This window comes from Dendropsophus ebraccatus, chromosome 13 (genome assembly GCF_027789765.1).
Source record: "Dendropsophus ebraccatus isolate aDenEbr1 chromosome 13, aDenEbr1.pat, whole genome shotgun sequence".
Lineage (NCBI taxonomy): Eukaryota > Metazoa > Chordata > Amphibia > Anura > Hylidae > Dendropsophus > Dendropsophus ebraccatus.
The window spans coordinates 71,062,281-71,076,488 of NC_091466.1; the positions used below are offsets into that span (position 1 = coordinate 71,062,281).

General features: G+C 46.2%; 1 protein-coding gene across 3 annotated transcripts in view; it reads right to left on the reverse strand.

Moving 5' to 3' along the window:
• Positions 1 to 14,208, reverse strand: part of PAPOLA (poly(A) polymerase alpha) — a 69,410-nt gene that overhangs the window by 27,653 nt on the left and 27,549 nt on the right. Inside the window, exons 1-2 of one of the 3 annotated variants that reach the window (XM_069951250.1) lie at positions 12,094 to 12,271; positions 8,852 to 9,004 (exon numbers count right to left, since the gene is read on the reverse strand). In XM_069951250.1, the coding sequence (XP_069807351.1) occupies positions 8,852 to 9,004; positions 12,094 to 12,230 (290 nt within the window). In that variant the 5' untranslated portion in view covers positions 12,231 to 12,271. Of the gene's footprint in view, positions 1 to 6,952; positions 7,145 to 8,851; positions 9,005 to 12,093; positions 12,272 to 14,208 lie in introns of those variants that run through there. The other 2 variants (XM_069951251.1, XM_069951252.1) reach the window with 2 other exon arrangements.

Consider the following 14,208-nt stretch of genomic DNA (forward strand, 5'->3'; position numbering starts at 1 on the left):
CAGCGTTCCTCGGCCCCACAGAGATCCCCTACGCATGTTCATGTATGCACAATCAGGCCGGTCTTTGAGGCGCATGCGCAGGAACAGAAACCCATCTCCGTACAAGTGCTCTACCTGTGCATGAGCGTCAAAGAGCAGCATGATTCCACATACATGAATGTTCTGAATAAAAGTTCTCCAAACCGGCAGGACCTAAACTAAAAAAGATGACTGTCGCAGGGGGCTATACGTAGGTTTATTTGCTAATAGCTCCTTTAAACTCTGAGAGCTCCCAGCATCATCATGAATGATAATGTCAGCAGTTCCGAAGGCTATTCCATAGCTCATCGTCCGTTATTATGCACCATGCACGGAGCGTCGATTTTGTGGACCTATGGATAGTGAATGCCTGTGCTGGTTTGTGGCCCCGTCCAGCATGATATATCAACATCACACTGGCAGTGGGCAAAATGTTTGAATCTCCACGGCACTGTAGTGACAGAACTGTGCGGCTGTGTCATTACATTGCCACGGAGATTCAAACATCTTCTCGTGATATTGATATATCATGCCGGACGGGGAAACAAACCAGAACAGGCATTCACTATCCGTAGGTCAACAAAATCTATGGACGTGTGAATGCAATCTTAAAGAGGTTATCCAGCTCTTTGAAATTGATGGCCTCTCTTTTAAAGTGATACTGTAACCCCCTATCGATACGTGCAGCTCTCAGCACCATTTAGAAGTTTACATGACGCACAGTTCATGTTTTTCAGTATAAAAAAAAGTCTATGTTGTCTTTCTCTTAAAAAATTATTTTTATCATTGGTGAACAGTGTCATCTGGGCGGGGCTTCACAACTGTTATGCCCCTTTCTTCCCATCTATGTCGGCGTCATAGTCCCTACCCCTCTCCGTGAAGTCATAGGAATGGGCCGCACCTACATCAGTGGAGGCCGGGATCCCTCTTCTGTGGCGCAGACGTGGTACGAACAGATAAGATTGCGGCAACGTTACTGCCCAACTGTGCCGAAGATGTTAAGTCCCGGCCTCCTCTGCAGTCCCTGTCCAGATTACATGGTCCACCAATGATAAAAAGCATTTTTAAGATGCTTTAGGCTGCATTCACACGTTCTGTAAAGTTCTGTGCACAAAGACAATTTTACAGCCCATTGCTTTATATTGGGCTATTTAGACGCTCCTTGATTGCACGGATCCGTGATCAGAGCCGTTAAATAATAGGACATATTACTCTGAACAGAAGCATGTAACAGATTCCCCATAGAAATCAATGAGATACATGCTTTTCATGGATGGAACATCTGTGAAAAATACGGATGTGATGAAATAAATGTAATTTAAAATGCTTTAAACAGATCTGTGAAATACACAGACACTAATGGAAAAAAGAAGAAAAAAAACACAGATGACAACATGGACAGTTTTGCACCAATCACAGAGGTAGCTAGCAGACCACAACCAGGAAAAACACTGAATGTGTGAATGCAGCCTTATACAGGTAAATATGAGCTGTGACGCATGTAAATTCTAAATGGTTTTGAGAGCTGCACATATCAACTGGGGGAGGACAACATCGCTTGGAACTTACACAGCAGCTCAGATAGCTCAGAGTAGGGAGAAAAACCCTGGAGGGCAGCTCACATAGGCTAGAGAGACAGAAGGGCAAACACAATGAACTCCTATAGGCTGTGCACAAGTATACAGAGAATACAGAACTCACACAGTGCCATACTGTAGAGACTAAACAAGAAAAATAAAACAAAGTGTGTAATAGACACCTACAATAATACGAACAAAGGTATTCTGCCAGTGTTGTGCTATTCACAACTATGCATCACAACTTGCAGCCCTTCAGCTGTTACAAAACTACATATCCCATCATGCCTGGACAATTCTTTGGATATTCAGGTGTTAAGGGAATTGAGGTTTTGCAACAGCTGGAGGGCCACAATTTGTGTGCACCTGGTATAGTCAGTGTACCAAAAGCATTACTGCCTATCAGTAAGAAACCTGACAGGCTATCGGTTAGGCACAGCGATGGAAAGCTTAGAGGACTTTGTTAGGCCCCCAGCTACAATGGCAATATAGTGATGCCTAACCATGTGTCAATGACAGTGCCCTCTCCCTCTAACCACCTAGATGCTGGGGTTGCTACTGACATAAGCTTCAAGGGAATAAGAATAAGATAATAATAATAATAATAATAATAATAAGAAGAAGATAATCTTCTCCAGCCACAGGGAGTCAAATGCTGAGTGTTTAGCATTTCGCTCATCTCTAGTCTTGGCATAAAAAGTTCTCCAAATTAAATTTAAAAAATTATATCCTGCGAGGAGTATAGCGGTCTCCCGATTTACTCTGATAAAGATCTTAAAATGATGCAGCCTCAGTGGGGACGTAAACAAAAGAACAGGGTGGACTGGAGCAGTGCTGCTAGGCTTGGTGAGGTGAGTATAGTGTATTTTATCCCTATACCCCAATTTTAACTGGAAAACCCTTTAGGGTGCCTTCACACCTACCGACTCGCAGCGTTAATAACGCTGGCAGATCACTGTCATTACATACACGCAGTGGTCTGAACGACCGCTGCGTGTATGTAAATCTGCCGGCCGCTTAACCCCTTCTGATGCCTGCCACCTCCAGCTCTGTATACATTACCTGTCCTCGCTGCACGGGGTCCTGCCGTCCTGCTCTCCCGCCTGGCCAATCAGTGGCTGCGGCAGGGCAACACACTGATTGGCCGGGCGCGAGATCAGGACGCCGGGACCCCGTGGAGCGAGGAGGTATGTATACAGAGCGGAGCGGGAGGAGGCCTGCATCAGAAGGGGTTAAGCGGCCGGCAGATTTACATACAAGGCAGCGGTCGTTCAGACCACTGCATGTATGTAATGACAGTGATCTGCCAGGACCTAGCCGACTTGCAGCGTTATTAACGCTGCGAGTCGGTAGGTCTGAAGGCACCCTTAAAGTGACTGTACCACCAGGCCCAGGCTGAAGCACTGGAGGCGGGACGATCAACCCTTAGTGGGAGGAAACCCCAGCCCCTCTATGATAGGGTTCCATTGATTCTAATGGAGTCACGTCATGGAGGGGCTGGGGTTTCTTCCCACTAAGGGTGGGTCGGCCGCCTCCAGTGCTTCAGCCTGGGCCTGGTGGTACAGTCACTTTAAACGAGAGCCTCACAAAAGAGCCACAACTCGCATAGATCATTCCAAGATATGGATCAGAAATTCCCAGTCACCTGCCTCTGCTGACAAGCAGGACCAGAAACCAGTGAGGTGCTAAGGGACCTATCAGGTCTTCAAGGTACAACACATAAGCTTAAGGGTGCGTTCACACTTACCGGATCCGCAGCGTATTTTCTGCTGCGGATCCAAAGCAGATTTCATTTAAATAACTGAACACAGCATCAAATCTGCTGCGTATACGGTGTGTGTTCACACGTATAGAATCTGCAGCAGATTTGATGGCCCAGAGTTACTTTGCATTGAATCTGCAACTTCAAATCTGCGCCATCAAATCTGCTGCAGATCCTGTACGTGTGAACGCACCCTTAAAGGGATATACTGTAGATAGAGATAGATATAGATATATATATATATATATATATATATATATATATATATATATATACACAGTGGTGCCTTGGATTACGTGCATAATTCGTTCCGGGACCGTGCTTGTAATCCAAATCCACTCTTAAACCAAAGCAAATTTTCCCATAAGAAATCACAGAAATGCAGACAATTGGTTCCACACTCCAAAAATAATGGATTTATTATTCTGAATAACATGTAAAACAGATGAAACAAACATTCAGAAACAGCAGAATATGTGATATTATAAGTTACTGTACAGTAATGGGGAGGATGGGAAACACAAGGGCGGACAGAGACTGCAGGGAGTATGAAGGAATGAGCGGGGAATATGTGGGCACATACATGCAGCACTCTCTGTCCGGGGAGAGAGGGGTTACAGCTATGGAGAGATTACCTCCACAGTCCTGTCCCCTGATGTAAGCCCCAGCCTGAAGTGGATCTGCTATGATTTGGAAGGTGAGGAAGACCTTCTGGGTCTGAGTACAGGGCTGTAGACCCCGCTATGCAGACCATGCCCCTCCTCCATGCGCGCTCCCACAGTACAGGGAGCTCTTAAACCAAAGCAATGCTCTTAAACCAAGTCATAATTTTGAAACACTGTGAGCTCTTATATCAAAACGCTCTTAAACCAAGTTACTCTTAAACCAAGGTACCAATATATATATATATATATATATATATATATATATATATATATATATAGTTCCCAGCAGTACAGTATAGATCCACTGTGCAACTCACGGAGAATACCAGCCGCGGCTGCAACAGTAGCTTTACGGAGAAGAAAAAGATGTTTTATTAAGCTGCGAGAAGGGCGGCAACAAGTCATCAGGACAGGGAGCAACCAGTGACTAGTCTCAACTGTCTGCCTGTCAATCATCCCCGCACTGTGCGCTGACAGGAAGAGAGCCGTGATGGGTGGCTCCCCACCAGGTGACTAGTTGCCACCCTTCTCCCGGCCTTGGTGGCATAATAAAACATCTTTTTAGTTCCCTCTGTAAAGCTACTGCTGCAGCCACGGCTGGTATACTACACAAGCTGCACAGTAGATCTATACTGTGCTGCCAGGAACCATATATTGCTTCCCTTTAAAAATTGTACAACCCCACAAATATTTACCCCCTCCATAATGATACAGCTTCCTGTGTAGCCAGAAAGTATTCACATACACGACAGTGTTACCCACCTACTGCCTGCCTGCCGCACAGGCACCGCTCAGCGCAGACTACCAAAACATGGTGGGAGGTGTAGTTTTGTAATGTCTGAACAAAAAAAAAAAAAAAAAAAAACAGGTCTGTCAAACACCAGCCCCCCCCCCCCCCCCCGGTTTTGTGCACTATTATAACTCAACTCCATTAAGGATGCATTCACACATACAGGATCTGCAGCAGATTTGAGGCTGAGTTCAGTTATTTAGATCAAATCTGCTGATTCGCAGCAAAAAATCTGCTGCGAAACAGTGTGTGTAAAGCTTCCCTAAAGGAGAAGTCACACCAAATTTTTTAAAAAAGGGAGTAGGGCGGGGGTCACCCATCCCTTCATTGCACAGCTCCCAGTACCCGCTGACCACCACTGGTAGTTTTTGTCTGGAAACTGGGTACAACATGCTCTTGCTCTTCCAACTGCAACGCCATTGCCTGGCTGAGCAATTGCACTGACTGTCTAAGGGTACTATTACACTGAACGATAATCTACCGAATCGGCGAATTATCGCTCCGTGTAATAAATACAACGATCAGCCGGTGACAACGATCATCGGCTGATTGTTGATATAGGTTTGGACCTATTTTCGTTGGGCGCCGACCGCGCATCGCTACGTGTAATAGTAGTACGCGGCCAGCGACTGACGATATACATTACCTATCCACGTTCCAGGGCTGCTTCTGCAGTCTTCTTCTCCACGGGTCCCGCACGCTTTAGCTTCAGAGTGGCCTGTCAGCTGAAAGGCCCCTCAGTCAATCACAGACCGCAGAGGTCCCGGCCTGTGATTGGCTGAGCGGCCTGTCAGCTGACAGGCCACTCTGAAGCTAGAGCGTGCCAGACCCGTGGAGAAGATGACCGCAGCAGCAGCCCTGGAACGTGGATAGGTAATGTATATAGTTGAGCAAGGACTGCAAGGACATCGGTAACAATGTCCCTGCAGCCCTTGTTTAACGATCAGGCCGTGTAATAGGTCCAGTGAACGAGCGACGATCTGGCAGATCGCTGCTCGTTTACAGGTATTATCGGGCCCCCATCGGCCCGTGTAATACCAGCCCACCCAGCCAAACATGTGACTGTGCAGCTGTTAGAGCTGCAAGACCCAAGGGTAGGAGAACAGGTAAGTATAGTTAGGGTCCATTTACACAGAAAGATTATCTGACAGATTATCTGCCAAAGATTTGAAGCCAAATCCAGGAAAGGATTTGAAAAGAGGAAAAATCTCAGTCTTTCCTTTACGAACTGATCTCTGTTTATATTCTGTTCCTGGCTTTGGCTTCAAATCTTTGTGTAAACCAAGGATGAAGAACCTTCGGCCTTCCGGCTGTTGCAAAACTACAATTCCCATCATGCCTGGACAGCCAAAGCTAAAGCTTCGGCTGTCCAGGCATGATGGGAATTGTAGTTTTGCAACAGCCAGGAGGCCGAAGGTTCCCCATTCCTGGTGTAAATGGTCCTTTAGTTCATTATTCCCACACTGCCTTCCATTAATGGGACTTCTCCTTTAACTTCAATAGACCTGAGCTGCAATATCACACACCAACTGAGCACAAGAGGGGCGCCATTTCTGGAATAGATCAACTGGATAACGCCATTAAAGACAAGGTAAATCCAATAGAATAGCGCACAGGTAGTACAGTCACACCTGTAATATGAAGGTTACAGGTCAGGAAGCCCTATCCTATGGGATGAGTCTGAGCTGTTGAATATGATGGGGGTCGTAGTTTTACAAAAGGTTGGAAACTAATCTACTACAGAAGGAATTTGAGCTGTTGGGGCATGCTGGGAGTTGTAGTTCGCCAATGACCTGACAGCCACCCATTGGGGGGATTGATTTTCTAGTAATAGTCTCAATGACCTTCGTGCACGTCCCACCTATAACACCATAATATTGATCTGTTGCCATAGAGACAATGAGGGTCGGCATCGGCGACCACTGCTGGGATCCAGCTCGGCCAGGAAGAACAATCACACAATGGCCGGGCTGTGGAGTCAGGTGATGGCAGCCATTGCATCACCACAGTAAACATGTTTGTGTATCCATAGGGTGAGAGGCCGGGCGGCTCCAGCACTGCGGCCCATTACCTCATCCCCGGGTCACCCGCCGCAGCTGATGACGTCATAGATGCCCATTCCCCACACCCGCATACTCACAAAGGCATGGTGACCTCACTCCTCCCGCCGCCCGCCGATCCTGGGCATGAGGAAGCCGGCACACTCCCACAACAAACCCGGCTTGGAGAACAACAATGAGCGACCGGAACCTGCCGCCTAAACGCTTCCCGTCTGTCCCAACATGGCGACTGCCGCTACCACAGCAACGTTCGGGAACACGTCAACGTCTCGACGTCGGTCCGTCGCCAGCTTTACCACGCCCCTTACTGGCTAATGGCATCATGGGAAATGTAGTTCTAATCTCGGCAGCGACACCTACAGACCGCTGGTGGAATTATTCGTATAAAATATATAGAATGTCACCCTCTTCATAATGTTGGTTTACATTAAAAGTGTAAAATTGATTACTTTTTATTATTTTTTTTAAATTTAAGTGATTTTAAGGATGGTTACTATGCGGAATCCATACATATTAACACATTAACTGCCTGCGCTCTGCCTCCTGGCTCTTCTAAAGCTGTACATGGCTTTTATGTTATATCTGATATATTACAGCAGACGGAAAAGAAATTCAAGGAGACCCTAAGAGTTTCTGACATGAATTTCATGGCGTGACATAAAATTTAAAGGGGTTATCCAGCGCTACAAAAACATGGCCACTTTTCCCCCTACTGTTGTCTCCAGTTCAGGTGCGGTTTGCAATTAAGCTCCATTTACTTCAATGGAACTGAGTTTCAAAACCCCACCCAATCTGGAGACAACAGTAGGGGGAAAGTGGCCATGTTTTTGTAGCGCTGGATAACCCCTTTAAAGAGAATCTGTCCTAGTTGCTCATAACAACCAATCACAGTGCAGCTTCAATTTTTGAACTAAAAAGCTGCGCTGTGATTGGTTGCTATGGGCAATGTAGGGTTTTATAACTATGGTTGTACACAGTGTCGGACTGACCCACCAGAGCTCACCAGAACCTGCACTAACACTGACTGACATGTTGTTTCTCACTGGTTCTTCATTGGTGGGCCCCCAGGATCATTTCCTCTGGTGGACCCCAGATACCCCAGTCCAACACTGGTTGTACAAACTACATGTAAACTGATCGGTGTCTTCCCAAATAATTCAATGGGGAAATGTTGTTTGGAAATTTTATTAAAAAAATAAAACAAATGTAATTTATAAAATGTACATATATGTGTAACGTTTGTTTAAAATAAAATAAATACATATTGATATTATATAACTAGTGCAGACTAGTAAAAAGTCTGTGTCTCCCTGTATTGTCCAGGCTGCTCTACACCGGCTACTCACAGGCGCGATCCCACTACTGATCAGCATGGGGGATTTGACCTGCTCCGTTTCCGACCTGGGCCGGTTCACCCCTCCTTATACAACCTGGTAGCTCTGAGCTCCCCCAGAGTCACCATATTGATACTGAGCTTAGTGCGGACACCCGATCAGCATAGCACAGGGCAGCACAGAACTCCTGGACTCAAGTGATCCGACAGCCTCAGCCTCCCAGGTAGCTGGGATTACAGACACACGCCACTGGGCCCGGCAAGAGGAGCAGCTGCTGTGTAATATAGGAACCTGTGTGATGTAAGGAGTACAGCCAGCTAGCGCCACCTGCTGTGTAATATAGGAACCTGTGTGATGTAAGGAATACAGCCAGCTAGCGCCACCTGCTGTGTAATATAGGAACCTGTGTGATGTAAGGAATACAGCCAGCTAGCGCCACCTGCTGTGTAATATAGGAACCTGTGTGATGTAAGGAATACAGCCAGCTAGCGCCACCTGCTGTGTAATATAGGAACCTGTGTGATGTAAGGAATACAGCCAGCTAGCCCCAACTGCTGTGTAATATAGGAACCTGTGTGATGTAAGGAATACAGCCAGCTAGCGCCACCTGCTGTTTTGTATATTGTCTCTATCAATTCAACTCACTACTTCGATCCTCTGTTCACAACTTGGTCCTGACTCCTAACACTTCTCCACTCAGCTGTCCTCTTCTCAACTTTCTTCCACGTTATGGACCCGAACATCAGGGGGGACACTGACCTTGGAAAGAGGTGTGGTCTGTCCAAAAGAGGGTGGGTCCTTCATATGCGTAGTGCCATGTTAAAAAAAGATTATAATATAAAATTAGCAAAACACACACTGTGCACTGTATTACATATTCCTGACTATAATTCCCAATAGATAGCGAGTATTTTTTTTACCTATATACCTCCTTATACCCACAAACAACACAAAATGTAACAAATCCCAATCCATACACACATCATATGATGTAGTAAAAGTCTGTGTCTCACTGTATTGTCCAGGCTGCTCTACACCAGCTACTCACAGGCGCGATCCCACTACTGATCGGCATGGGGGATTTGACCTGCTCCGTTTCCGACCTGGGCCGGTTCACCCCTCCTTATACAACCTGGTAGCTTCGAGCTCCCCCAGAGTCACCATATTGATACTGAGCTTAGTGCGGACACCCGATCAGCATAGCACAGGGCAGCACAGAACTCCTGGACTCAAGTGATCCGACAGCCTCAGCCTCCCGGGTAGCTGGGATTACAGACACACACCACTGGGCCCAGCAAGAGGAGCAGCTGCTGTGTAATATAGGAACCTGTGTGATGTAAGGAATACAGCCAGCTAGCACCACCTGCTGTGTAATATAGGGACCTGTGTGATGTAAGGAATACAGCCAGCTAGCGCCACCTGCTGTGTAATATAGGAACCTGTGTGATGTAAGGAATACAGCCAGCTAGCGCCACCTGCTGTGTAATATAGGAACCTGTGTGATGAGAGGAATACAGCCAGCTAGTGCCACCTGCTGTGTAATATAGGAACCTGTGTGATGTAAGGAATACAGCCAGCTAGTGCCACCTGCTGTGTAATATAGGAACCTGTGTGATGTAAGGAATACAGCCAGCTAGTGCCACCTGCTGTGTAATATAGGAACCTGTGTGATGTAAGGAATACAGCCAGCTAGCGCCACCTGCTGTGTAATATAGGAACCTGTGTGATGTAAGGAATACAGCCAGCTAGCGCCACCTGCTGTGTAATATAGGAACCTGTGTGATGAGAGGAATACAGCCAGCTAGCGCCACCTGCTGTGTAATATAGGAGCCTGTGTGATGTAAGGAATACAGCCAGCTAGCTCCACCTGCTGTGTAATATAGGAACCTGTGTGATGTAAGGAATACAGCCAGCTAGTGCCACCTGCTGTGTAATATAGGAACCTGTGTGATGTAAGGAATACAGCCAGCTAGCGCCACCTGCTGTGTAATATAGGGACCTGTGTGATGTAAGGAATACAGCCAGCTAGCGCCACCTGCTGTGTAATATAGGAACCTGTGTGATGAGAGGAATACAGCCAGCTAGTGCCACCTGCTGTGTAATATAGGAACCTGTGTGATGTAAGGAATACAGCCAGCTAGCGCCACCTGCTGTGTAATATAGGAGCCTGTGTGATGTAAGGAATACAGCCAGCTAGCTCCACCTGCTGTGTAATATAGGAACCTGTGTGATGGAAGGAATACAGCCAGCTAACACCACCTGCTGTGTAATATAGGGACCTGTGTGATGTAAGGAATACAGCCAGCTAGCGCCACCTGCTGTCTCTTTTGAACACTGTCGCTTCTTCTATCAGTCCAGTTGTATTAGAAGTCCCCCAGGGAGACTTCTAATGAATGTATGTTAAAAAAAAAAAAAATGTTTTTTGATTAATAAAAAATCTCCTCCCTTAATAAATCACCCCCTCCTTTTCCTATTTTATAAATAAAGATGAAAAAAAAATATTACATTCCTGATCTTTCATTTTCGGCCAGGTTGTGTGTACGTCACGGCCCCGACTCCTCCAGCTGCCATGCTGATGGATTGCCCGCTCATCCAGACTACAGTGGTATCCCGCCCTAGTCACTGATTGGCTGAGCGGGTGATCCATCATTGCAGCTGGAGGAGCTAGGTTCCTGGAATCAAATTCCCTGGTTAGGTAAGGATATGTGGGGTCAGACATAACTGCAGTCGTCCCTCCCTCCCCACTCTGGTCAGGGTATGGTAGTGGCTGTCCTACCCCTTTTATGACCATTCTAGGCTGCAACCAATAGGAATTAGGCTACATATACCCCCTTCCAGGCTCACCTCTTCCTCTTGGTGTCCCAGAGGCAAGCTGTCCCTCCCTTCCTTGTTTAACCCTTAGGGGACACAGCCAGTTTTCATTTTTGCGCTTTCGTTATTTCCCCCTTGTGTATATCAGGCCATGAGCCCATATTTTTTGCACCACTAATTGTACTTTGCAATGGTAGACGTAATTTTTGCCTTAAATATGCTGGGAAACCAGAAAAAAATTATAGGTGTGGTGACATTAATGGAAAAAAAAAAAAAAAATTATTTGGGGGGTGGGGGTGTTTTTTACGCCGTTCACCCTAGGGTAAAACTGACTTATTATACATGTTCCTCAACGTAATTTACAATTACGATCTGTAACTTGTATAACTTTTATCCTATTTGATGGCTTTTAAAAAATTAAAACCTTTAAAAAAAATATGTTCCTTAAAATCGCTCCATTCCCAGGCTTATAGCTCTTTTATCCTTGGGTCTATGGGGCCGTGTGAGGAGTCATTTCTTGCGCCATGATGTGTTCTTTTTATCGATTTCTTGATTACGTATATGCGACTTTTTATTACAATTTTATTATAATTTTATGCTTTTTATTACAATTTTACGAGATTTGATCTGGCCAAAAATGCCCAATTTTGCACTTATTTATTTACGATTACGCAGTTTACCGTGCAAGATCGGGAATGTGATTATTTAATAGGTAAGGCGAATACGCATGTGGGGATACCAAACATAGCATGCACATGGCTGCACATACAGGACCCCTTGCCCAATGTTTCTGGCGTGGATACCGCCCTTTATCATGGACTCATCCATCCACGTCAGAAAGGTTGAGGAAGGGGTCCTGTATATGTAGCATGTTTGTAACTTGGAAACAAAGTATTCCAAGAACCCTCATCCTCTGTGCCGAGGCTGGACTCCTGGATGTTGGGCTATTTGGTTGGAGCCATTTGGGCCTATGCGGGTAGAGGACATGTGGATCTGCGGTTTGTTTTATATCTACCAAAGGTTTCCCATCCCGGTTCTTAAAGGTTCTCATGTCTAACAACAGATGCCCCCTTTACCTGTCTCTGGGGGGTCCAGGGATGTGATCATACTTCACATGTTGATAATGGATATATCCACATAACAGGAGAAAAGAGATGGAAACCAAAGTCAGGAACAGCAGAAGAATCCAGGATATGAGGCCCAGCAGCTCCATAGTCTTGTATCCTGGGCTACAGACAGTATCTGGGTTACAGTAAGGTGTGTAATGTTACAGAAGCCAGGATTATGGGCAGTCTCCGGCACTGGGAATGGTTTTATCCAGTGAAAGTTCTTCCTACTCCTGGTGCAGACTATTGCATACAAGAGTATACGGAAGTTTATAGCTATAGCCAGAGCTGCAGAGTGGCCCCACCCTGTATCCATACCCAGAGTCATGGCCTGTCAGCTATTATACCGACCTTAGTACTCTGACCTTTGTACTGTACGGTATATACTTGCTGATAATTTATACTTATAGAACATCTTTATCTGTCCCCTTTCTTTGTTGCTGGGCGATCATGGCCGTTCTTACAGCTCCCCCTCCCCATCCCCCAGGCACGTGCTTCCTTATTACAGCCGTCTGGGATTCACTGCTGAGATTTAGGGAAATCGCTAATGGGATAACTACTTCTCGGCTGAATATTAAAGGGGTAGTGCATTGCTGACTTTTTTTTTTTCTATCTAGCAGCACATGGTAAAGTTATATAGCTTTGTCATATTGTGCCATTACCGTTCTTGCAGTCATCCACAGTGTCCGAGTTTCTTCTCCATTCACTATGGGCCATCATGAAGACTTCTGTTAGCCATGACTTTTCCCAGCAGCCTCTATCAGACAAACATTTTAGGCTCCGCACATTTCCAGAACCCTCCGCACCTCCATACAATACCCAATCCATAGTGTCCCAAACATAAATAGTTCCTCCTATTAAATACCCACATAGTAATAAGCCCCTTCTGTTCCTCCACACTGTAAACATAGTCATTTTCTCTCTGACATTTTATAAGATCCCATCTGCGCCTCCAAACGATTATAATGCCTCCAAGTAGCAATAATCCCCCTTTCTGTGCTGAGAAATAGTAATACTTCCCTCTCCTGTGCCCCAAAGTAGTGATGATCCCAACCTCGTGTTCCCCCCAAATAGTAATAATCTTCTTTCCTGTGCCCACTAGTAGTGATGACCCCTCTCCTGTGCTCCCAGTAGTAATGATCTTCCCCTCCTGTGCCCCCAGTAGTGATAACTCCCCATCCTGTGCCCCCAGTAATGATGATCTGCCCCTCCTGTGCCCCCAGTAGTGATGACTCCCCCTCCTGTGCCCCCAGTAGTGATGACTCCCCCTCCTGTGCCCCCAGTAGTGATGACTCCCCCTCCTGTGCCCCCAGTAGTGATGACTCCCCCTCCTGTGCCCCCAGTAGTGATGACTCCCCCTCCTGTGCCCCCCAGTAGTGATGACTCCCCCTCCTGTGCCCCCAGTAATGATGACTCCCCCTCCTGTGCCCCCTAGTAGTGATGAATCTCTCTCCTGTGCTCTGTTCCCACCTCCATTATGAAGACACTGGGCACAGTGCAGGATCCATTGTACAATACACACAAGTAGCAGCCAGAGCACCTTACTGACTTACAACACCTTAATTCTTTACTTCAAATATAAAGGAATCTGCATCAAAGCCTGAGGCTACCATGTGTGATACTGTCTACTGAGCTGGTGTATCCAAGCCTATCATGTGTAATACTGCCTACTGAGCTGGTGTATCTAAGCCTATCATGTGTAATACTGTCTACTGAGCTGGTGTATCTAAGCCTATCATGTGTGATACTGTCTACTGAGCTGGTGTATCTAAGCCTATGTTGTGTGATCAGGGCTGCTTCTGCCATGAGGCGGAATGAGTATTCCGCCTCAGGCGGCAGATTCTGTGTCCCTGCAGGGGGTGGCAAGATCTTCACTGCTGTCATTTTAGTTAAGTTTAACTTAACTAAGGGTTGTTGTTTGCAATCATCCCCCCTCCGGTTTGCCTCAGCCTGGGAACGGGCCTGTGTGTGATATTGTCTACAGAGCTGGTGTATCTAAGCCTATCATGTGTGATACTGTCTACTGAACTGGTGTATCTAGCATTATCATGTGTAATACGGTCTGCTCAACCTATGTATCTCATA